At 41.7% G+C, this 25003-nt stretch overlaps 1 protein-coding gene across 1 annotated transcript; it reads right to left on the bottom strand.

Annotated features, from left to right (window-relative positions):
* Positions 1–148: 148 nt before the first annotated feature.
* On the bottom strand, positions 149–19958 carry MED17 (mediator complex subunit 17). The gene is made up of 12 exons (XM_081098304.1): positions 18945–19958; positions 14990–15156; positions 13060–13279; positions 11069–11205; positions 10892–10976; positions 10339–10491; positions 9314–9444; positions 6118–6302; positions 4912–5049; positions 3734–3851; positions 1890–2049; positions 149–714 (listed from the first exon to the last, which is right to left on the bottom strand). Exons 1-12 carry the CDS (start codon positions 19192–19194, stop codon positions 503–505), a joined length of 1956 nt encoding a protein of 651 aa, XP_080954430.1. The 5' UTR covers positions 19195–19958; the 3' UTR covers positions 149–502.
* Between the last annotated feature and the right edge of the window lie 5045 nt (positions 19959–25003).

Genomic DNA, 25003 nt, shown 5'->3' with positions numbered 1-25003 from the left:
GAGGGTCTGTCTAGTGAATTCCAGTATGACAGCTGTGCCATAGTGTTGAAATATTCTTAAGCAATCTTTCTTTTAACAAATTGTGAACTGAGACCATTCGATTAAAGGCACAACTCCTTTAGGCTGTTAAAATTCAGAAAGTATCTGGAATTTTTAACCATGTTTTATTTGGTGTCAACATCAAAGGAATGTTTTAAAAAGCAAATTCAAACCCATAAGTTAGTAACATTTCAAGTTAACTGAATAAAAATAGTATTATTTTACATTTCCCCATACTGTATACCCTATAACTAACTGTACATAAATTTCCACAAAGCATTTGTCACTTATAAAGTGAAGGTTCCAAAATGCTAAGTAAACGTTTGCCAATTACCATTTTTTAAAAACAATACTTCTTTGGAAGATTTCTCTTCTTTTTGCTTGTATTTGATCTGCAAATACCTCATGTCAACGTTTCTGGAAACTTCCCTGGAAAAAAATTCTGGAAACTTCTGGAAGAAAATCATAGTAGACAAGGGCTCAGAGCAGACATAAGCAGCTCCATTTTATACACAAAGTTTCGACCCTCCATTTTATTCCACTGAACTTCTTTGAATGGGCCACGCAGATGATTCCATTTGCTATCTTGTAGAACATCACTTTTTGGGAGGTCTTTACACTGGTTACGTGGAAACTGAACCATAACCTTGCTGCCACTTTCAGGGCCGTTGCGCACTGTGGAGCAAAACCAAAATATCAATACACTATTTTTCAAAAATAGAAAACGTAGATCGTACATTCTACCATGATTACAAAAAGCTTGTCTGTTACCAACTTGAAAATTCTGTTTAAAAGTGCTTTTCAGTTTGATATGCTTAAAATTTACTAATTTGTGGATAGTAGGCTGGTATAAATACTCATGAATTGCCATATGTACTATAAAATGTGGCAAGGTGAATTTTGGCTTAAGAAAGTCAAATGTCCTATACTAGAGGCCTGATGCACGAAATTTGTACAAGGGGCTCGGCCCTGGCAGCCCTGGCTGCCTCGCGTCCCCGCCCACTGGTCTTTCTGGAAGGTTATTCCACTGTCCAGTCTAATTAGCATATTAGCTTTTTATTATATAGGATATTTTCAGAATTGATTCTTTCTAAAACTTTAATAATCCAATCATTCAATGAGTTTATTAGTATGCACCAAATATATAATGAAACTCAAATGTTCAAATCAGGACAAGGAAGGATGAAAGAAAGATTATTTTGAATTAAGAACTCTAGGTTAATGAGGCTTTAACTATTACTTAGGGAAGAAGAATAGCATATTTTGAAATTCTTATTAATAAAGATTTAGCAATACCAAGCTTGCAGATACACAAGCTGTGATCCTGTGGGGAAAAACTTGTAACTACCCACTCTTTCAAATATTTAGAGCAGGTATTAAAAAAGATCGCGTTAAGTCCGGAAAACCATAAGCACTCCAAATATAATTGTCAACTAGATAATAAGTGTAAGTGCTTGTTAAAGTGCCTGACTCACAGCAAGTGCTTAATAAAACACCTATTCCTCTCTTAGCCATCCCTTTACCATCTTTAGGATCAGATACCATTCTTCCCAAATCTATAGCAGTACATTTTTAAAAAGCTCTTTCCCATTAAAGATTTCGAGCTGCAGGAGTAACAATGGTGATGGCAGTCTTCAGATGTTCTCTCAGGAAAACGTGTTTGCTGCAAGCAAACAATTTTGATAACTACTGAAAGAGAAGTTATAACCTGTTGCTCTGAAAAACAGCTATGATCAGATACTGTTCAGTACCACTACTACATGAACTCACTCACTGCAGAGATAAATCACTCTTGGTACATGTAACTATTAAAGCTAATTAAGGCCAAACTGCCAAAGAAGTAAAAATACCTGAAATAGCATAGTCACCACTCGGGGAGGCCACTGTTATAGCGGAGGCATTGCCAATGCTCTCTATGGGCCCAAGCCCCACATGATTACTGAAACTCAGAACTTGCCAGCCCATGACCTTGGCTAGCTGCTGAACTGCATGCACCTGATGCTGCGACATCTGTGAATGAAAAAGGACACTTTATTGACATCAGCATGGACATTTACTTTGCAGTGACCTGGTGTTATGATTGTAAACTTTGGGGGGGTTTTCACTGCCTAGCACAGAAACCCTATGTCATGAATGAGGAATCCTCCTGTGTGTGACTACTGGGAGGAGGGAGAGGACCCCCCCACCCCCCCGCTTCCACTGCAGAAGCTAAAATAGCCTGATGCTCTCTTTCACTGTCTACTGGCAGCTTGAGGCCAGGCACATGACCAGCTGGATGCTCCCATCTGGATCACTACATGTAGAGCAACATTCAAGGTAGCAGGGCATACTGAGTATCTTCCATTCACCCTTCAAGTCTACTCCAGCCTACTTTGCCCGGGAGCCTGGCCTGTATGGTTACGTTAACAGCTTTCCAGGTCCTCTGGTTCCAGGTTGGGCTCAGATAATGGGAGCCACCCAGGTAACGAGAACCGGCCGGATGGCAGGGAAGAGAGTGCGGTCAGGGTATTTATTCTCCTGGTACCTTTCCTGTGAGGTTGTCTAGGCTTGTTGTATCCAGTGATAAAAGGCTGCTGATCTTCTCAAGGTGGTCTGCTCTACGTGACTATCCCCGTAGGGTTCCTATTACTTGTTCCTCCTCTATCCCTTTGGCCCATTGGCCTGGTTACATGATTACTACTGGCAGCAGGCTACCACTTTCCCTGGTGGCTCTCCTGTACCCCCACTTTTGTAAATTGATCCTTAGAAATAAACCCTCCCGGAGTGTGCCATGTGTTGCCTGTTAGGACCCTGACTGAGACGCAGGGGCAGTTTGAGTACATTCTGCCACCAGCCGGGGGGAGTAGTGTCAGGATAGCAGCAGTGGCACTGCCCTGGCTGTGGGTCTCACCATCTAGCTTCCTCTGCTCCCTGTCCATTTGCAAGCCTTGTCTCTAGACTCCCCACTGATCCTGGGATCTACCCAGTAGCCCTCCAATACATCTCTGTGCATGTGCCTAAGTTGGCCAAAGCCATTTTAGATGTAATCCACCAAGACCTGCCATTCCTCACAAATGCATTTATTTCATTTACTTGGCACCAAAGCGCGTCAGTGTCTAATGTTATTGCTTCGAGGATGGAGAGCATTAGTATTTTTTGGAATTTTATATGAAAATATAGTATCTGGATCATCACAATTCCAGGAAGGTAAGGAAGATACTGTTCTTACTTTACGCTTGTTAAAAGTCTGGAAGTTTCTCCAGTGTCACAGAGCAAGTGTGTGGTGGAGCTGGGCCTAGACCCCAGCACTTTCATACTGCCCCTTAACATGGGGAACGCTTTCATACGGCTTACGGTTAAATACTCCATTTAATATTATGGCTAATGGTCACTATGGTTTTGACCTAATCTCGCTTTCTCTGGTTTTCTTGGGTTAATACCTCTCCACCACCATGTGGCCCTGTAGGGCAAACATGAGAAAGTTTGACAGTTTCAGGCCTGATCCTTTCTCTTCAACACACACTAAGTGGAAACAAATCTAGGACATTTATCAACATTTTCAACTAAATAATAGATTGTAAGATATGCACTAGAAGTAAGATGGCAGAACAAATGGTTTTCTTTTTATAATTTACTATTCCCCCTTCTTACCCACTCTGGTCTTTAAGTGGTTATGGGAGGAAGGGACTCAGGACCTGTAGTCTGCACCTCTCACCTGAGACAGAAGGAAGTCCTGCAGCTCCTGCTCCTGGTGCGACAGCGTGATTACTCTCCCATCTCTGTGTACCACGCGGATCTGCTCAACTCCAATGTTCAACTGCAGCTGAATGGACCTTGATAGACACATACACTAAAAATCAGAAATGTTCCAAATTACCCTGTCAATGCCACAAACATCAACCCTTATCATGGAAAAAGAAAATAGCAGACACTTGATAACCTACACCAGCACCCATGGGGTGGGGAGCTTTCTTAGGTCCAACTGAACCATAGAGTCAGGCAGACCACCACAGGCCACACTGAACACCAGTCTACGAAGGGCAGAGGAGAGGAGCCGTGCTTGCCAGCTGGCCAACGTCGGCTGCTCCTCGAGGCAGTCCTTGCAGCAGGACATGCAGCTGTCAGCGCAGCAGCGGCACACCTGGCTGAACGAGGTGAGGTCCACGCAGGGTATGTGTAGTACCTGCCTTGACTTACAAACCTCAGATGCAACAGGAGCCACGCTCACTTGTAACAACTCCACAGGCATGTTTCCAGGGTCCTCACAATAGACACTGACTGCCCAGTTTCACAAGCCACCCCATCCATGGAAATCCACAGGCATTCCTGTCGGGTACTGATAATTCCTCCCAGTCCCAATCCATTTCTTAATGTGAGATCAATCATTTTGCCATAAGCAATGTTGCCTAGTAACACAGATTGCATTTTCCTTATCAGGTTACTAGGGGACTAGAGCTAGAGAATTAACCAAAGGTCAAATTCTCATATAGAAAGGAAAAAGGTTTTGTTAACTCTTCACCCTCTCCTGAAATAATCAGCAAACAAGTCAGATTATGAACACTATAACCTGGTTTAGATCAAACAAAAAAAAAAACCCTCATAAAATAGACAATAACTAACACTCTGATCACAACACTTTTCCAAACCAACGTACAAATTGCTAGCACATGACATGTACAAGAAACCCAAACTACCCCAAGTCAAATAATCTAGATGAACAAATGCAGAAAAAGTAGCACTATACAGTCCCACATTTGATGGTACCACATTTTTTTTTTACAGTAAATATTTAGGAATAAAACATTTTGGCAATTGTCTACATAAAATTATAATTTTTATTAATTAAAGTTTGCCCTATTTCTTCCAAATGAAGAACTTATTTTTGACACTTACTTGCATATTTGTTCATAACCTTGTGACGTGATTAAGACTTTCACACTAGATTCATAAACATCATTAATATTTGACCAGTGAGCCTGTATCTGAGGGTCCTCAATGCGACTTGCTAAGCTATCAATGGTTGCAGCAGTCCTTTTAAAGAAAAGAAGTAAAAATTTTGTAAAAGCCACCATATAAAACAATAAGATTACAAACCACTTATCAATTTATGAAGATTTGAAAACCAGATGACATTTTAAAAATACCACCGTCTGAAAGCACAGACTTTAAAGCAAGGCCGGCTGCATGGAGCCCTCCTTCACATCACTCTGAAGTGCTGGTTCTCAGCCTCATATTGCAGCCCACTCTCATGCTCAGGTTTGTCCCCTTTAACTCCACTTGCTTCCTCCCACCCAGGAAATCTTATCAGAACACAGCGAGGAGACTTGTTGGGTACTAATCTCAGCTCTAAAAATAATATAATCATTCATAAATATTAATACTTGATCTCTGCTAACAAATGACTTGGGACATACCCACGCTGTAATGGAATTGTAATCATTTGCATCAGAAGCTAGAAAAACATTTTGCACAATTAAAATCTTATACTCCAGGAAAGATAAAATAGGAATGAATGAGAACTAAGATTCTTCAAGAGCTAATTATGTAGTAAATATTATAAGTGTTTTCATGAATTATGTAACTTAATCTTACTAACAACCTTGTGAAGTAGGTACTATTATTAGCTCCATTTTTCAGAAGAAAAAAGAGCAGTGTAGCGATGTTAGGTAATGTGCTACAAGGTTAGAGCTGTGAGCCAGGGTACAAAACCTGGAGTCTAACTCGAGAGCCAGTAATCTTCCCTTTGCACTTTTTTTAAAAATACGTTTTTATTGATTTTAGAGAGAGAGGAAGGGAAGGAAAGAAACATCAATCGGCTGCCCCCTGCACGCCCCCTACTGGGGATCCAGGGGATAGAGCCCACCACCTCAGCACGTTAGAAAAAATATACTAAGTTACATGGGCCATGGATCTGAGTCTGCCCCAAACCCTACAGGACCATTTATGATCATAAACTCTCACACTGCAGCCACCTTCCTTTCCCTGAGAAGAAAGGTTAAAGCATTTCCAAAATAACACATGTGAGATAAATAATAAAGGAAAAAAGGCTGTGGTTTCAAAACACACACACGCGCGCGCAGTAACTTCTCTCATCCTTACCTACTCCTCAGAAAAATATGCTTTGCTTGTTTAATTATTTTTTCCAGAAGCCCTTCACTGGACTGTAGTGAATTGATTTCATTTTTATCAAAAGCTTGAGGACCGGAAAGTCTCATTCTCTTGTGGCCGAAAGGTGCACTTGCTGGATGAGGCATCATGACGGAACTCAAGGTCTGTTTATGAAACTGTAACAACAGTTGTTATAGACGATCAATACCCACATATTAATGACTACACAGTGCTTAGTCAAAGAAGAGCTCACATTTGGAAACATGAAAGCAACGGATCTGAACCACATAGGCCAGCCGTGGGCAAACTACGGCCCGTGGGCCGGATCCGGCCCGTTTGAAATGAATAAAACTAAAAAAAAAAAAGACCGTACCCTTTTATGTAATGATGTTTACTTTGAATTTATATTAGTTCACACAACCACTCCATCCTTGCTTTTGTTCCGGCCCTCTGGTCCAGTTTAAGAACCCATTGTGGCCCTCGAGTCAAAAAGTTTGCCCACCCCTGACAAAGGCAGTCTTGGCACACAGATAAATGCTAACACCGAGGCCATGTGTAATGCAAGTCTGTAAAGAGAAGGGTCCCTCTCAAGCTGTTTTTTTTTAAAATTTTATTTTAGAAATTTTAAAGTACAAGACCAAGTATTCTTCAGTAGGTCTCACAATAGAACACATGCGATCAGTACTAGTTAGTTCACTATACCCTCAATTCGAGGCTCCCAAACCTGGCTCCTACAGAGCCACCTGTGGACATTGAAAAGAAGACTGATTCTTTTTTTTTTTCTTTTAATTAAATCTTTATTGTTCAGATTATTACATTTGTTCCTCTTTTTTCCCCCCCATAACTCCCCTCCTCCCAGTTCCCACCCCACCCTCTGCTCTCACTCCCCACCCACTGTCCTCATCCATAGGTGCACGATTTTTGTCCAGTCTCTTCCCGCATCTCCCACACCCCTTTCCCCCCCAAGAATAGTCAGTCCATTCCCTTTCTATGTCCCTGATTCTATTATAATCAACAGTTCATTCTGTTCATCAGATTATTTATTCACTTGATTCTTACATTCACTTGTTGATAGATGCATATTTGTTGTTCATAATTTGTATCTTTACCTTTTTCTTCCTCTTACTCTTCTTAAAAGATACCTTTCAGCATTTCATATAATCCTGGTTTGGTGGTGATGAACTCCTTTAGCTTTTCCTTATCTGTGAAGCACTTTATCTGACCTTCAATTCTGAATGATAGCTTTGCCTGATAAAGTAATCTTGGTTGTAGGTTCTTGGTATTCATCACTTTGAATATTTCTTGCCACTCCCTTCTGGCCTGCAAAGTTTCTGTTGAGAAATCAGCTGACAGTCGTATGGGTATTCCCTTGTAGGTAACTGAGTTTCTTTCTCTTGCTGTTTTTAAGATTCTCTCTTTGTCTTTTGCTCTTGGCATTTTAATTATGATGTGTCTTGGTGTGGTCCTCTTTGGATTCCTTTTGTTTGGGGTTCTCCGCGCTTCTTGGACCTGTAAGTCCATTTCTTTCACCAGGTGGGGGAAGTTTTCTGTCATTATTTCTTCAAATAGGTTTTCAATATCTTGGTCTCTCTCATCTTCTGGCACCCCTATAATTCTGATGTTGGTACGCTTGAAGCTGTCCCAGAGGCTCCTTACACTATCCTCGCATTTTTGGATTTTTTCATTTTGCTTTTCCGGTTGGGTGTTTTTTGCTTCCTCGCATTTCAAATCATTGACTTGATTCTTGAGCTCCTCTGGTCTGCTGTCGGGAGTCTGTATAATATTCGTTATTTCAGTCCGTGTATGCTTAATTTCTAGGTGGTTCCCCAATATACGATCGAGGGTCTCATTAGTTTTCTTGTAGATCTCATTAAGTTTATCGGCGGCTTCTAAACAGTTCTTGAGAGACCGTAAAAGTGTGGTTCTGAACTCTATATCTTCCATTGACAATTTTGTCCTGTTTCTTTGTCTCCGCATTTTGTTATGCTTCCTTGGTGCACCCCCTAGTGGTCTTTGTGCGCAGTCTTATAAACCTTGATTGTTGTAGCTAATACCAGGGAGGGTTTGACCTCCAGGCCAAGTGGCTATGAGAATCAGCTGTGTCAGCAGTGAGAGAACTTCTGTCCTCTAGGGAGGTGCTAATCTGGCGTTTGCCTGAGGCTATCCGGCAAATGCCTCTGTGCAGGGCTTGGGCGGGGCGGGTCGCACAGGATCAACAGGGTGGGCCAGAGAGAGCAGTTATGGTGGCTCTCAGTCCTGTCCCCAGGGGCTCTGCCTCTCTGAGTCCCAGCAATGGCTGCAAACCTCGGAGAGAAAGCTGCACTCACTCTGACCGAAGCCAGACAGTCCCGCTTCTCCCGTTTGAGTCTGGGTCCCTAAAGACTCGCCTGTATCTGGAGCTCAGAGTCTGCGACTCCCTCCCGATTGAAAACGCCAACCGCGCCCTCCGCCGCCAGCCCGCTCCGCGCACTCCGCACCTCAGAATTTGACTTCAGCACTGCGCCTCCTCTGAGTGTCCGTATGCGTTTCTCTTTCCTCCTAGTTGTAGGACTTCCACTCAGCCAGCGTTCCTGTGGTTCTGGGTGATGTCCCTTCCGTTTTTTGGTTTCACTTTTGAAGTAGTTGTTCAAGGCAGCAAACTCCGGCGTTAACCTATGCCGCCATCTTGGTTCTGAGAAGACTGATTCTCATACCATCACAAACAACTGAACCAGGCGCAGGGATGAGGCAGGGGAGGCTGCATGTATATTTCTATTAAAAGTTTCTCATGGGTTCTTTTGAAATTGGCCTAAACTGTGAACCAGCACTCTGGAAACACAGTTTTAGATAGCCTGTAAGTGGTACATGTCCCGAGACAGCAGGAGTATCCTGTTCACAGGCTCTGGCAAGTCATTTCTCCTGATCACCCAATCAGAATCATTCTTCCCTCTGCGCCCTTTAACATGCGTTTCTTATACCTCCCTATAAAACATGTGGTATCTTTCTACCACTAGCAGCTATGCTAGGGAACAGAGACTGTATTCTGATCATCTCTGTATTCCCCAAGCATATAGCAAAAATCTTTCTCATCACAGACAGTGAATGTCATTGTTTCGTGATCAATGAGGACGTGGCAGGGGGAGCTTGCGTGTATTCACTTCCCTGGACATGCTCACCGCAATGCAAACAAAAGTATTTATTTCATTACCTCTCTAATCAGTAGATGCAAATTATGCTCTAGGACATAAAGGTGGTCCTCCGGACTTTGCTTCTCTGTAGCAAATTTTTGGGATTTCTTGTCATTTGAGGAATGGCACAAAGAAATAGATAACTGCAAGCCTATTTATAAAAAGAAGTAGAACAGATATAAATAATCTAAACTATGAAAAGGCACAACCTGTCTTTATAAAGTATAACCACAGTCCATTCTCAAAAGATACATTCTAAACTTAAAGAGGTGGCTTCAAAATGACTATTCATGAATGCAATAAACTACCATGTATTTTAACAATTCAAATTCTGTTAACCTTGAGCTGTGGCTAAAGACAGGTGAACAGAAGCTATATATTAATTAATTTGTTTCTTCTTCCCTTTAAATTAAAAGAATGATACCTAAAAAAAAGAAAAGAAAAAAAAAGAAACCCAACAGAGTTGGTATCTGGTCTTACTAACAAGGCGAGAAATACTCTCCCCTGCTTCCAGGATGAAGGGAACCAGGATGAAGATTTTCATTCCTAAAACCCATTCCCTTGACAGACCTAGGAAGATACTCCTCAGAATTCATGTAAAAAACAAGTGCCCAGCTAACTACAAACTGATCACCAGGGGAAATCTAACTACCTTTCAAACATATAATTAAAATCTAATTTCCACAAATTTAGAAATATGGGTACTTAATAAATTAAGCATTTTCTAAGTGACATCTCAGATAGACAATAAGGCAGGATCCCTGAAAAGTCTTTCACACATGGCATTAGCAGAGACACCTCAAAGCAACTGTGGTTGAATAATGGCCTTGCTGGTGCAAAGTTTGAACACGCGCTGTTTAAAATCTGGAGTTCCACTATTTAGGCCATAGAATCAGTAGTGTGGCTTGTGTTGCATGCTTTCCCAGCTGCCCTTATGGACAGCACACTACCCATCTGCTCTTACTGTTCCTTTGACAACTCTTTATCCTGTTCCCCAAACCACAAAGTCCTATTTATAAATCTCGAAAGGGTTGGCTGCTCATACTTGGAAAGGGCTGAGAGATGATCTGGTTTTTCACCACAATGTGAGGGATCTGTGATTTAATTTGAACAGCTTCCCGAGAGAGCTGTGCAAAAATTTCTTTACACAAGAGTACATTTTGTGCTGCTTCTAATTTTGTCTGCCAATGTGGGGAACCTGAAAGACAGAAGATATATACATATGTAAATTATTTAAGTATATTATGCATTAACTAGTTCAAATGGTGATCTGAATTATTTAAGTATATTATGCATTAACAGTTCAAATGGTGATCTGAATACATACAACAGAAGTTCAGAAACATTATATTACAGCATATACTTTCCAAAATACAGAAATTATTACTTCTTTTACGTAAAGAAAACTGATAAATAAGTTTAATCTTTAAAAAAAAGAGTACACAGCTCTTTACTAATGGTTAACAAATTATAAATAGTACATTTCTACTTGTTCTTACTTCAAAATACTTATTTTTCCTATCTATATTTATCTTTAGTTTATTTGTATGTTTAAGCTCAGTTAAGACTAAAAGTTAGAGGATAGAACATAACTATACCTGGTTTGGATTTGGGCAAAGGCCGTTTGAAGAGGTTAACCGTGCCCAGATCACCTATGTCTGGAGCCTGTTTTTGAATGGAAACCTATATGACAATAAAAACACATACACAAATGTTAGCAAATTAGTCTCTGGGCTATTAATAAGAAATTACTTGAAAAATACTCTGACAAATACCTTGATATATGCAGATCCCTCTAAATCACTAGGAATTTGAACATCCAAGGGACAGTAATCTTCAGGTATCTTCTTATCTAGATCAATATCTGTATTCTTTATTACCTCAAATGTACCATGATGGGGAAAGAGAGATCCTAGTAGGGTATTAAAAATAGGAGAGTAAAAAGCAATGACCACATTTAACATACATTATTAAGTATAAAGTAATATTTCACATCCACGTCATTGAATCATAAATTAAGTTCCCACCAAAACATGTGTTCAGGGGGAAAGAGGAAGGGGTAGTGAGCAAAGGGAAGAAAGAAAGCAGAAGAAAAGTTTTATTTACCTTAAAAAAAATAACACTCTGTAGTTACTAATGCTATCATTATAATACAAACTTCATCCAAATTGTTTTATTCCAATGGAATTTTGATAAAATGAATATACTTCTTTTTAATATATATATATATATATATATATATATATATATATATATATATATATATATCTCAGAGAGGAAGGGAGAGGGAGAGAGAGACTGAAACATCAATGATAAGAGAGAATCATTGATCAGCTACCTCCTGCACGCTCCCTATTGGGAATCAAGCCTGCAATCTGGGCATGTGCCCTAATGGGGAATCAAATCGTGACCTCCTGGTTCATAGACCAATGCTTAACCACTGAGACACGCCGGCTGGGCAAAATGAATGTACTCCTTGGAGATTAAATACTTTTGAAGCTTGGCCTCTAGAATCAGATTGCAACTGAAGTGTTCTAAATCCAGCAAGAGAAGGACAAAAGGACAGTGCATATACTAGGTTTTTTCATGTTTTTTTGTTCAGTGCAAAAGTTTCAGTAAGTTGTTTTGACTGCTGTATTATGTCAAGAGTGGGTGATTACAAGTAATTGCTGTTTTATAACAAGGGAGGATGGTCAAGATCCTCTTGCAATTAGAAGCGAATGTAATCAAATCCTTTTATAATCCTGTGTGACTGTCCCACAGAGAGAAATTGGGTAAAGTACTTGCACATAATTATTTGTTGGAAAGAACTTACAACGCCCACAGCTAGAAAGTACAGCTTCTACAGACTGCCTAATAAAATGTAAAAATGTCTTATCATCTTGAATTAATCTTTGTAATGGGATTTTTGCCTTCAGAATTCAAAATTTCCCAATTCACAACAATGCTGAGGCATACAGGTCCTCCAATATTTGACTTAACCACCTCAATCTACCTTCCTTTAATTTTAGAATAATGCTGACTTGCTCTGGCAAATTAACCCTTTTAAAATACTGATCTACTCGCCCTGGCTGAGTAGCTCAGTTGGTTAGAGTATCAAGGTTGAGGGTTCGATCACCTGTCAAGGCACATACAAGAATCAACCAATGAAGGCGTAAATAAGTGAAAACAACAAATTGTTGTCTCTCTCTCTCTCTCTCTGTCTTGCTCCCTTCCTATCTCTCTCAAATAAACAAATTAAAAAACATATATTCATCTCTACTATTATTAGCTCAACAATCACAGTGCTATGGATGTCTGACTGTCTGCTTAGGCCTACTCCCCGTTAGTTGGACATCCCCTGAGGGCTCCCGTACTATGAGAGGGTGCTGGCCAGGCTGAGGGACCACCCCCCGCTTCCGAGTGCACAAATCTTGTGCAACGGGCCTCTAGTTTATATATATTTATCTAAGGCTATAAAAGTAATTTAGCTTCCTTAGGCTAAATTTACAGAAATTAAAACTTTAATATGTAACATGTAACTGAGACACAACATATTATAGTACTAGAGGTCCGATGCACGAAATTCATGCAAGGGGCTTGGCCCTCGCAGCCCTGGCCGCCCTGGCCCTTGCAGCTCTGGCTTTGTCCAGAAGGTCCTTCTGCTGTTTGGTCTAATTAGCATATTAGCTCTTTATTATATAGGATATGTAACAATACAATCAATTCTGTATCTTATTTTTACAAACTTTAATTTAAAAGCACAGTTTTTAACAGTAATCTATACCTGCACTTCTGTAGCTGAGATCTCCAAGAATTTTATCTCCAACTTTTCTCAGTTTCCAGTGTTGTCTTAATCTCAGAAGCTCAGAGTTGAAGTCTCTTTGTAGCTTATTTTCTTGATTTTCGGTAACTGATTTAGTCAGTCTTTCTGCACCCTTCAATAGGATTTGTGCTGCTCCAGCAAGTGACTTCTTTTTAGATATCAACTGTAACGTCTGAGGATTCTACCAAAAACAATCCAAAAGTGTAATTCTGTATTATTTTTAAATGATTTGAAAATCACACATTTTCTCAGTAACAACATACCTACTAAAGAGATTCCTAAATTAAAGCAAAGAGGGGGAAAATACACATAATAATATAACCTTAACCCATTTCTTTGGTCAACTCAAATAAAGACTTACGTTAAACCAAAAACTGCACAATGGGCTACTCATCTGAACTGACCCCTGCATCACTCTGCCCAGCCTCGGGTAGGCTCCCTCCCTCCTGTATGCCGTTTCTTTCCTGTGTCTTGACACTCCTCACTCACGTGTATACTCTTCTGTGGCACTTATTAAACTTCTGATTAAGGCCTATAATCCCTACTTGAATTGTAACCTATATGATGGCAGAAACCATTATATCCACAGGCCCTAGAACAATGCCTGGCTCATTACGTTTTATTTAATGAATAAATGAATGACTCCACTGACTACAGCTGTAAAATTATCTTATATTACAGTGAGCTACCTAAGTGCCTTTCAAATGAATATTGAAACCAAGCAGCAATAATATTAAATGTATTTCACTGAATGCTAATTTTTGGAAAACTGATGAGAAATCAAAATCTATGTGCTGCAAACACATACATAAATATCAATAGTCACCACCAATTTGTGTAGCACATTAACCACACATACTTCCAAACAGAAAGTCTTCTGGCTATGTAAGAGTCAAAATCATAAAGTTTCACAGCAATGCCACAATAATCCTTTGATCACGTTAGAGGACCTAATTCTAAGTTCCTGAAGAGCTCAAGAAACTCCTGCGCCTCCTTTCTGGGAGAAGCACAGAGGTGGAGAAGGCAGTGGGCTAGGAACGAGGTGCTGGAGGTCTCAGCGTGGCTCTCTAACCACTGGCCTTACTGCAATCTGAACACATCACTGATCTCTCGGGGCTTAGTTTTCTCTCTGAAAGATGAAGGAAGCAGATTCAATGATTTCTAAGAAGTCTTCCAAAGCAATGTTTCTAGATTCTGAAACTATTTCCACATGAGTAATTAAGTAATTCACTCAATTATTTCCTCTCCACGCCACTAACTTGTCACGGTCCTGATGCTTGCTTTCCTTAAAAACCTTCTCAGCTGACCTCCCCGATTTCAGACTCTTCATTCACCAATTCACCCTTTTTCCGCATCCCTTTCATCTTCTAATGCTCAAACCGTGAATATACTCATCAGATCTCAATATCCTTGCTTTCAATATCCTCCATTAATTCGGCTTTTCTAAGTTTTCTAACCAGGCCCTAAAAATGAGGGGAGGGATTAGAAGGAAAAACTGAGAAAATAACTTACTCAAGGTCACAGGGCTATTGAGGGCAGAGGCAGGATTTGAACCCAGGTCCATCTGACCCCAAAGCCATTCTGTCATTTTGTTTAATACATTGTAGACTAACGATGCAGGCTGTAGGTCTTTGTTAAGATTTGGGAAACTTTAAAGTATTATATTGTTAATGAGACTTAACTCTTCCAAGGGTCACAGGAATATTAATAAAATAATATACCAGTATAAAGGATATACAGTTTTATGACTGTTTTGAGCCAGTTAGTCCTTAAATCTTCACCTTGACTTAATTTTGCATGAAAGGAAAAGGGAACAGTAGGCACACAGCCTAAAAAGTGATCCTGAGATTTAACAAAACGGTACCATTATCCAGCTAAAGCCCACAAATACCTGCTTTGGAGGAAGTCCGTCCTGAGAAACAGGATCAAGAGTCATAAATTTTTTATCCCTAACGATACTGAGAACATCATAGAGAACGCACATCTCTGTCAGGGCACCTCTCAAATTGTTCCTCACTGAGTCCCAAGGCCAAAGGGAAGGCTGAAATTTTACCAACCCTGAAAAGAAAAAGAAAAAAAAGAAACACACGAATATTAGTTATAATTACTAGAAGCCAGGAAGCCCATTCAGAGGTTTTAAAGTTCTAAAAGAAGAAATAATAAATTTTATTTCAAAATTGTATCCTCTTTTATCCTATGCTCTCTACCCTTTCGTGAATCTTTAACATTTAAGTTAGTATTCCTACAATGGCAAAACAAATTATATCTAATATCCATAGGTTAAATCTAACATTACAACATGATAGATAGGCATTCAGATATCTTTATAAATTTATTCAGGCCTTTTAAATAACCTTTCTTCCAGCTTTTAAAATGTGAATAAGGAATTATAGAGAATTTCCAAAATACAGGAAAATAAAAAATAAAAATGGCCTATAATTGTAGCATTCAGATATTATGCACTATTACCATATCTTCCAACTTCTTAATCATTTTTAAAATTAAACTTCATGAACACATGCTTATTGTATGCAGTTCAAACAACAGACAGTTACAGTGTAAAAAGTGAAAGTTTTCCTTTATTCCCCACCCTAATTTTCTCCCTCCCTGAAAGGTAATCATTATTAGCAGTTGGGATGTACCGGTCCGCATGTTTTTCTGTGTATTTATATACATACTAGTGACCTGGTGCATGGGTTCCTGCACATTGAAAGGAAATTAATTAGAAGGTGGCCGGCGGGGTGGGAATGGGAGAGGTGGACCCAACACGCCCTGGAGCCAACCTCCTGCGGTCCCTCCCCGGCATCTGAGGAGTGAGTGGGGTCCCTCGGCCTGGCTGGCAGGGATCGGGCCGAAACCGGCTCTCAACATGCCCCAAGGAGTCCTGGAGTGCAAGAGGGCACTCTGCAAAGTTACTGCCGCACAGGGTGTGGAAAGCAAACACAAGTGTGCAGTGAACCAGATTTGGGCCGTCAGTGCCCCAGCAACAATATAAGCCAAGGCTGAAGGCAGAGTCACACAGCGCCGCAAGGAATCTCCAGCTCCTTCCTCTCTGGTTTCGGGGTGCATCACCCGAGAACCGCTGCCGCTGCTGCCAAGTCAGCGCAGCTTGGCAGCTCCTGCGTTGAGCATCTGCCTCCTGGTGGTCAGTGCGCGTCATAGTGACCAGTTGGATGGTAGGAGGGACACTTAGCATATTAGCCTTTTCTATATATAGATACTCCTATATTTCTATTACTTGCTTCCCCCGCCCCACCCCTACTTATTTGTTTTAGAGACACTTCCATATCAGCACATACAGATTTACTTCATTCTTTTATCACAGCATGATACTCTAAAGCATGGCTATACAATAAGTTTAACCATTCCTATTTAATGGACAGGTCGATTAGATCCAACAATGCTAGCAGCGGTAAACATCTTGAATACACATTTGTGTACATGTACTATGTTTTATGTAGGTTAAATTTTAGCCGAAATATTAGTGGGTCAAAAGAGATGCAAATTTAAAAATTCTGACACATAACAATCATCAGAGAAACGCAAATTAAAACCACAATGAGAGCCCTGGACAGTTTTGCTCAGTGGATAGAGCATTGGCCTGTGGACTGAAGGGTCCCGGGTTCAATTCCAGGTCAAAGTTTGTAGGTTTGATCCCTGGCCCTGGTCGGGGCATGAGCAGAAGGCAACCAATGGATGTGTCTCTCCTAACATTGATGTTTCTCTCTCTCTGACTCTTCCCCTCCCTTCCACTTGCTCTAAAAATCAATGGGAAAAATATCCTCAGGTGAGGATTAACAAAACAAACAAACAAACAAAAACCCACAATGAACTATCACCTCATACCTATCAGAATGGCTATCATCAAAAAAATCAACAAACAAGTGCTGGTGAGGATGTGGAGAAAAGGGAACATTAGTTTAATACTGGTGGGAATGCAGACTGGTGCAGCCATTACAGAAAACAGTATGGAGTTTCCTCAAAAAAAAATTAAAAATGGAACTTCTGTTTGACCCAGCGATCCCACTTCTGGGAATACATCCTAAAAACCCCAAAACACCAATCAGAAAGAATATATGCACCTTATATTCATAGCAGCATTATTTACAATAGCTAAGATTTGGAAACAGCCGAAGTGCCCATCAGTAGATGAAAGGATAGAAAAGCTGTAGGACATTTACACTACGGAATAATATTCAGCTGTAAAACAGAGGGATCTCTTATCCTTTGGGACAGCATGGATGGACCTGGAAAATATTATGCTAATAAGCCAAAGTGAGAAAGAGAAATATCACATGAACTCACTTATTTGTGGAATCTAATGAACAAAATGAATTGAGTAGGAACCCAAAGCAGGGAGACAGGGAACATACTGACATACCTGGATGTGGGATTGGGGGATGGGAAGAGATAAACCAAAGAACTTATATACATATATGCATAGTCCATGGACATGGCCAATAGGGTGGTGAAGATGGGGGAGAGGGGGCCGAGGAGATAAGTGAGGGTTGGGAGAGGGAGATAGCGGAGTAAATGGGAGATATCTGTAATACTATCAACAATAAAAATACATTAAAAAATAAAATAAAAAAGAATTATTTTAAAAAATTCTGATACATATAGAACTGCCAAATTGTTTCCCAAAAAGGCTCTATCAATTCACATTCCAAACCCTGGATATTAACAATCTTTTAAATTTCTGCTAATCTTATGCATGAAAATAGTATCTTAATGATGTTTTAACTTGCCTCTCCCTACTAGAGAGATCTGAGGTCTTTCCTCTGTGAGCTGACTGTTCTTATCTTTGGCTTATTTTTCCTTTGCAGGTTGAAGGGACTCTGAATATGAGGGATATTAACCACTGGGTGCCAATATTTTTCCCAGTCCATCACCTATCTTTTCACATTGTTTATGACTATTCCTGTTGCCTACAACTATAACAAGAATTGTGGATAGTTTTATCCTTGACAAGAATGAGAACCCCAAAACACTCATATTTTTCCTATAATTCTCTAGCTGGCCTCCCTCCTTCCAGTTTTGTTTTCCATTTACTACATAGCATCCTGGGTAATCTTTTTAAACAAAATCATCTGTCTACTTAAAATCCTTCCAAAGCTTCTTCCATTTTGTCCTTCTGATAAAAGCCAAATGCTTATCCTGGCCGACTAGACTTGGCCGCTGTCTACCACTTACACCGTTATCTCATGCCCCAATCAATACTGGTGTTACTATCAACATTCACGCTGCACAGAGAACCATCTTAACCAGAGTGTGCCAAGTGACAGCAGCTCGATTAAAAACGTAAACACTGCACCAGTAAGAGGTCTCAAACGCTTTAACTCAAGGAAACTTGCAGAAAGATACGGAGTACTGATAGGAAAACAAAACCCTAAATTGTCCAGCTATTTAAAAAAAAAAAAAAAAAGAAAGAGCCCTGGCTGGTTGCTCAGTGGTTAGAGCATCCGCCTGTGGACTGAAGGGTCGCGGGTTCGATTCCGGTCAAGGGCAGGCGCCTCGGTTGCAGGCTCAATCCTGGGGCGCCTGCGGGAGGCAACCAATTGATTGTCTGTCTCTCACATCGATGTTTCTCTCTGTGTGTCTCTCCCTCTCCTTTCCAGTCTCTAAAAATCCATGGATAAAAAATCCTCGGGTGAGGATTAACAAAAACAAAACAAAAAAGGGCCCAGTGACTGTTCTTCGCGGGCGTTACTTTCATATAAACCTCTGACTTTCACAATGACACCCAGCATCTCACGAAGCACAGAAGAGGCAGGGTGGCATTCCCCGGGCGGGGAGCAGGACGCCCGGGCAGACCGGCGGACGCGAGCGGCAGCCCCGGGCCTTACCTTCCTCGTCGTCCTGGTCCGCGCTGGCCCCGGCGCCCGCCCAGTCCTGCGCATCGCCCTCGGCGCCGCCGGCCTCCTCCTCCTCGGAGCCCGAGCCCTGGCTGAAGTCGATCCGCTGCGCCAGACGCGCCAGGTTCTGGGACATGGACAGCGGCTGCAGGTAGGTCTCCGTGCCATCCAGGCCCACCTCCTGGACCTGCTTCTCGCAGGCCGACTCGATGCTGATCCGCACAGCGCGCACCCCGGACATGCTGGCGGCTGGGGACGCGGCGGGAGGACCCCCGCGCGAGCCAGAAGCCGAGCGAGGCAGCCCGAGCGCCTCCGCGGGGAGGCGGCCAGCTGGGGAACCGGCGCCCCTGCGGGCTGTCGGGAAACCGGCCGCCGCTCCTCCGCCGGAAACAAAGCTGAGAGCCCGGCCACCTTCCCAGAATGCACTGCAGGACCCTCTCCGCTACGAGTCTCCGGGAACGAAATCGACGAGGCGCGGGCTCCAGGGGCTTCCGGGCAAGAACTTCCGGTTAGGTTCCCGCGCGGCGGCGGGAAGGTTTGACTGCTGGGGGCGTGGAGCGCAGCGGGAGCTGGGGACCCCCAGTGCAGAGAGCGTAGAGAGGCTGGGGCCTGGTGTTGGTCTGCGTGTTAAGTGTTACGTGTTTGAAAGTCGTGGAGGAAGGAGAGCTGGAGAAGGCGGAAGGAGGTAGGGAAGAAAATGAATGGCCCCCCGGGCTTCCCATTAGAATTCCCCTGGGGATGCTGAGCGTTAACCGCTTACACCTGGAGTAGAAACGTGCCTGGAGAGTTACAAAACAGGCCGCAGTTTGAGAGGGGGAAATAATTGTGCTTATTCCTAGTTAAAATTATCCTTCATAAGTTATTCGCTGCTTTCCCGTTAGCTGTAGATTTCATGAGGGCGACTGTCTTCCACAAGCCTGATAGACACAGGCATGTATGAGCTTAATAAATATTTATGTTATGCCTGAGTGACTGGGGATAAGTAATGTTTATAAGTTAAGAAGTAGTGCCCTGACCCATTTGGCTCAGTGGATAGAGCGTCGGCCTGCGGACTGAAGGGTCCCGGGTTCGATTCCTGTCAGGGTCATGTACGTTGGGTGCGGCTCATCTGTGTTTCTAACTCTCTCCCTTTCCCTTCCTCTCTGTATAAAATCAATAAAATATATTAAAAAAAAAAAAAAAAAAAGTAGTGGTAGCCCGGCCGGTGTTGCTCAGTGGTTGAGCATCAACCTATGAACCAGGAGGTCACGGATACGGGTCAGGGCGCATGCCCGGGTTGTGGGCTTGATCCCCAGTAAGGGGCGTGCAGGAGGCAGCCAAGCCATGATTTTTTCGCGTCATTGATGTTCCTATCTCTCCCTCTCCCTTCCTCTCTGGGGAAAAAAAAAAATATATATATATATATATATATATATATTTTTTTTTTTTTTAAAGAAGCAATGGTATAACTTCAGTCTCTGAGTACCTCCTCCCCCCCCCGAAAAAAAGTATTGCATTAGTAATAATTCCACCGGGGGAAACATGGATTATTTCCTATTGCAAAACTTTACTTAATTTAAGGAATTATATATCCAACTGAAGAATCTTTTCCAGTTTTATTCTGACCAAATATCCAAGTTTTTTTTACAACTGTATAGAATTATTCAGGAAAAATAAGGATACCTGGTGTTAATCTCTACCAGAACAGAATATACGTGACAGGGTGTGTTGGGGGAGGGGGGTTGAATTTTCAAGAGTAGCCTATTTTTGGCAAGCACAGTCATGTTTAAGATCTAGTGTACTTGACTATGCCAAAATTTGTAAACAGTTTGAATACTTCATTTTCAATTTAATATTTTTCATGGGCTCTAGTTGTATTAGTTACTGCGCCTTTAAACATATTTCTCATTTCATCTTTATAAGGTGCTCATACTTCTACAGTTTGGCTGGAGCATTGCAACCCCAGCAGGGCTTATTCACACACTTGAGGGCCAGATGACCTATTGTGGGCTCAGCTGCTTGATTCTGTTTTGAGTTATAGGTTTATAGTCACTCAGATGACTCTGTACCATGCATCTCTCTTCTTCTTATATTAGCAGGCTGGTCAGAGTATATTCTTTTTATGGCAATGGCAGAGGTACAAGAGATAAGCCTTCCCTGGCTGGTGTGGCTCAGTTGGTTCTGTGTTGTCCCCTCCTGGTTTGATATCCAGTTGTGGGCTCCACCCCCAATAGGGGGCATGCAGGAGGCAGCTGATGGATGTTTCTCTCTCATCGATGTTACTCTCTCTCATCTTCTCTCTGAAATCAATAAAAACATTTTAAATAGAGGCAAGCCTTGCCTGCATTACATGCCTAACATCCACAAGTTCCATGGCCAAGCCCAAAAGTCAAGGGTGGGACATGGGGATACATTGAGCTTTCTTACTTGGAGAAACTGTAGAGTAGCATGGAAAGGGGTGTGGATGAAGGGAGAACCAGAGCCAACAATCTGTCATACATGCAAAATAATCTAGTTACATTCCCCTGTCTCATACCATAAATAAAAATAAACTAAATGTTTTCAAGATCTAAGTGAAAAAAGAGTGAAGTCTTCTGTAGACTCAGATACATGTGAGAATGCTACAGGCAGATCATTTACCTAAAGAAACAGCAGTTATACACTGCAAGGGACACCAAAAAGGTCACGACGAAATAACTCAAGGAAACAAATATGCTGATAAAGCTGCAAAAGCAGCCACCACGTCTATGGATATATAATTAGGAGCATTAATTTCACCCTTACCTACAGAATTGCCAATCCCTAAATATACCCAAAAAGAAATAGAATGGGCATCGCAACACAGGCACATCAAAAGACCAATGGGATGGTTCAAATCAGAGGGAGTCCATGTCCTCTCGCCAATGGGATGGTTCAAATCAGAGGGAGTCCATGTCCTCTCGCCCTCCATGACTCTTGTCACCCCGGGGGAGAGAATATGGTCCTGATATGCAAAAAACTTTTTGCCAGTAAGGGCTTACACAAAACGATTTGACAGGTCTGCATTATGTGCCTAAAATAACCCCCAATGATCTAAATCTCCACCTGTACTAGTCCAACTTATACAGAGAAGGAGCAACTATCCAGGGCAAGATTGGCAAATAGATTTTACTCAACTATCTCCATGTCAAGACTATAAATGCCTACTAATCTTCATAGATATTTTCACTGGGTGGATTGAGACCTATCCCACCAGGACTGAGAAAGCACAAGAGGTAGCAGAAATACTCTTAAAAGAAGAAAATACAATTCCTCAATTTGGACTCCCTCAGTTTCTGCAAAGTGATAATGAACCTGGATTTACTTTGCAGGTCACATGATTAGTTAGCAAAGCCCTAGGAATAAAATAGCATCTTCACTCTGCTTGGAGGCCACAGTCCTCCAGAAGGGTAGAAAGGCAAATCAAACAATAAAGAAAACTCTTGGCAAACTTTGCCAAGAAACTGCCCTTAGATGTTTAGATTTACTACCTATAGCCCTCCTCCAAATTGAAACTGTCCCCACAACTCAATTACAGTTAAGCACCTTTGGATCATTACATGGACGGCCATTTCTATACTTATAACAGATCCTGAATCCACCAAACTCCTACCATATGTCACCTCCATAGCTAAGTTTCAACAAGCAATATAATATTTGGATAAAGAAGAACTCCAGCCCAAGCCGGTTTGGCTCAGTGGATGGAGCGTCGGCCTGCGGACTGAAGGGTCCCAGGTTCGATTCCGGTCAAGGGCATGTACCTGGGTTGCGGGCACATCCCCAGTGGGAGATGTGCAGGAGGCAGCTGATCGATGTTTCTAACTCTCTATCTCTCTCCCTTCCTCTCTGTAAAAAATCAATAAAATATATTAAAAAAAAAAAAAAAAGAACTCCAGGGTCTGAACAGAACTCCAGGGGCTCCCAATCTTTATATCTGCCAGGATCACAGATATACATTAAAACCTGGAAAGAAGGAACTCCAGGATTGCAATTAACACCCCTATGGGAAGGACCTTTTACTGTCCTGTTCTCCACTTCCACAGCAGTCAACGTTGCTGTCATCTCTAGTTGGATACATCACACATGAGTAAAGCTTATTACAACTCTACTAACCACAAGTAAAGCCTTTTACAACTCTACTAACCCATCTGAGCCTGAGAAATCAAGCAAGACGTGGGAATGCGAACCAATTGAAAATTTTGTTCAAGAAAAAGACAACCCTCAGATAAGTTTACTTCTCAATTTTTGTTATTGTTTATACATCTTTTAATATTCTTTTGGTTTGGCCTTCTACTCCTCTGCTGTCTTACAATTCCTCCATCCTCCCTGTAAAAACCCTTCTCAGAATTACTCTTTATTAGATCAATAGTCCTTTCTAAAACTCTTCTCAGCTGCTTACTTATTTGTGCACTACCCGCCACTCCATTCAAGGCTTGCTTAGACCTTTTCTACAGTTTTACACAATGAATAATTTCCTTCTATTCCTGTTCCTGGCTTCACAAGTCCCTTTAGGACTAGGCACAATAAACACCGTTCTAAAACCAGAACCACAACCATGGGACCAAAACTCACTAATTAGGATTACCAAGGCTATCGCGTCGGGGAACATCACTAATTGCTGGGTCTGTCACCAGCACCCACAAGCTATAGGCCCCACACAATATTTAGCTAAGCCAGAGAACAAATTCGGTAATGAAACCTGGCGCTCAGAGCTAGCGTATATTTCCAAACCAAGTACATATGCCACCCTTTTCACTCTGGCTAACATAACTACCTCTCCATCTATCTGCATATATACTGCAACATCGAAACATAAGCCTGCTCGTCCGGGAAAAGAGTTTCCTGTCTGCAACAAAACTAAGACTGCTCTATGCAAACTTAGAGCCTTATATTATTCCATGTTGTGGCCGGCGAATATTTCCTCATGTAGCACCATTGTTCCTATGGTTTTAACTAGCACCTCCAACACAGTCTGTGCTCCTGAGGGAATGGTTTACATATGCGCATATTCCATGAATAGGACGGCAGGCATTGGTTCAGTACACACCACCCCCACGGGATACATGGCCACTTCATGCCTAAATCCCTATCTCATTTATGGAATGTGCACCTTAGGATATTTAACTCCTAGCCTGGCTGTCTACAACGAAACATCAACACCTTCCCAGCGTAAGCGGAGACTCCTAGACAACCCCTTAACTTGGAAAAGAAAGTCCCTTACTTCCCTTGTCCCCTGGGCAGGATACATGGAACATGAATTCATTCTTCCTAATCTCACAACTGAATTAGAAAAGCTCTCAAGTGAAACAGGGGGAGCCCTCCATGAACTACAACAGTCCCTCAACTCATTAACAAATATAGGCTTAGACAGTCGTATTGCCCTGGACTATCTTTCAGCTGCAGAAGGAGGAGTCTGTGCTATTCAAAATACTACATGTTGCACCTACATCAATAACTCCGCTAAAGTAGAAACAAGAATACGTGAGATTCTAAACCACACAACCTGGTTAAAGAATCTAAGAGAATCCTAACTGGCAACCTCACTTGCTTAGAATTGGAAAAATTGGTATGGTCTCTCCTTGGACCCCTTATAATCCCTCTCCTTATTGTACTAGGGATACTACTATTTGGTCCCTGTTCATTTAACCTACTTGTAAAATTTGTCTCTTCCAGATTACAGCAATTCCACCTCAGATAACGTTCATCGGTGTTTTCAACCTTTCCAAACACCCCCGCAGAAATAGCTCAACATCCTGATCAAGCTGGCCAACGGTTCCAAGAACCTTATGCTTTGCCCTGACAGATAGCAAGAGAATGAAACCCAATCCCAACTTCGCCCATTTGTCAGCAGGAAGTAGCCAGATGATTGTCTACGTCCATAATCCCCCAATGAATTGGGTGTCAAACTCTAGGGGGTTGGGGGAATGTTAGAGTAGGCAGTTAGATAAGAGCAGGGCAAACTGATCAAAGACCATGCTTAAGTAAATGGGGAAGGAGGGACAGAAAGCTAAAAACAGCCATCAAATTTAGACAAAAACAGGAAGGAGGGCACC

The sequence above is a fragment of the Myotis nattereri genome (assembly GCF_964212035.1).
Source record: "Myotis nattereri genome assembly, chromosome: 9".
Lineage (NCBI taxonomy): Eukaryota > Metazoa > Chordata > Mammalia > Chiroptera > Vespertilionidae > Myotis > Myotis nattereri.
The sequence above is the reverse complement of the archived record's forward strand: the minus strand, read 5'-3'. Positions and strand labels throughout refer to the sequence as shown.

Coding starts and splice junctions, on each gene's coding strand:
- MED17 (XM_081098304.1), bottom strand. CDS start 19,194: ATGTCCGGGGTGCGCGCTGTGCGGATCAGCATCGAGTCGGCCTGCGAG. Junction 6,303..9,313: donor TGCATCTACTGATTAGAGAG/GTAATGAAATAA, acceptor CTGTTGTTACAG/TTTCATAAACAGACCTTGAG. Junction 2,050..3,733: donor AGGACTTCCTTCTGTCTCAG/GTGAGAGGTGCA, acceptor TTTCATTCACAG/ATGTCGCAGCATCAGGTGCA.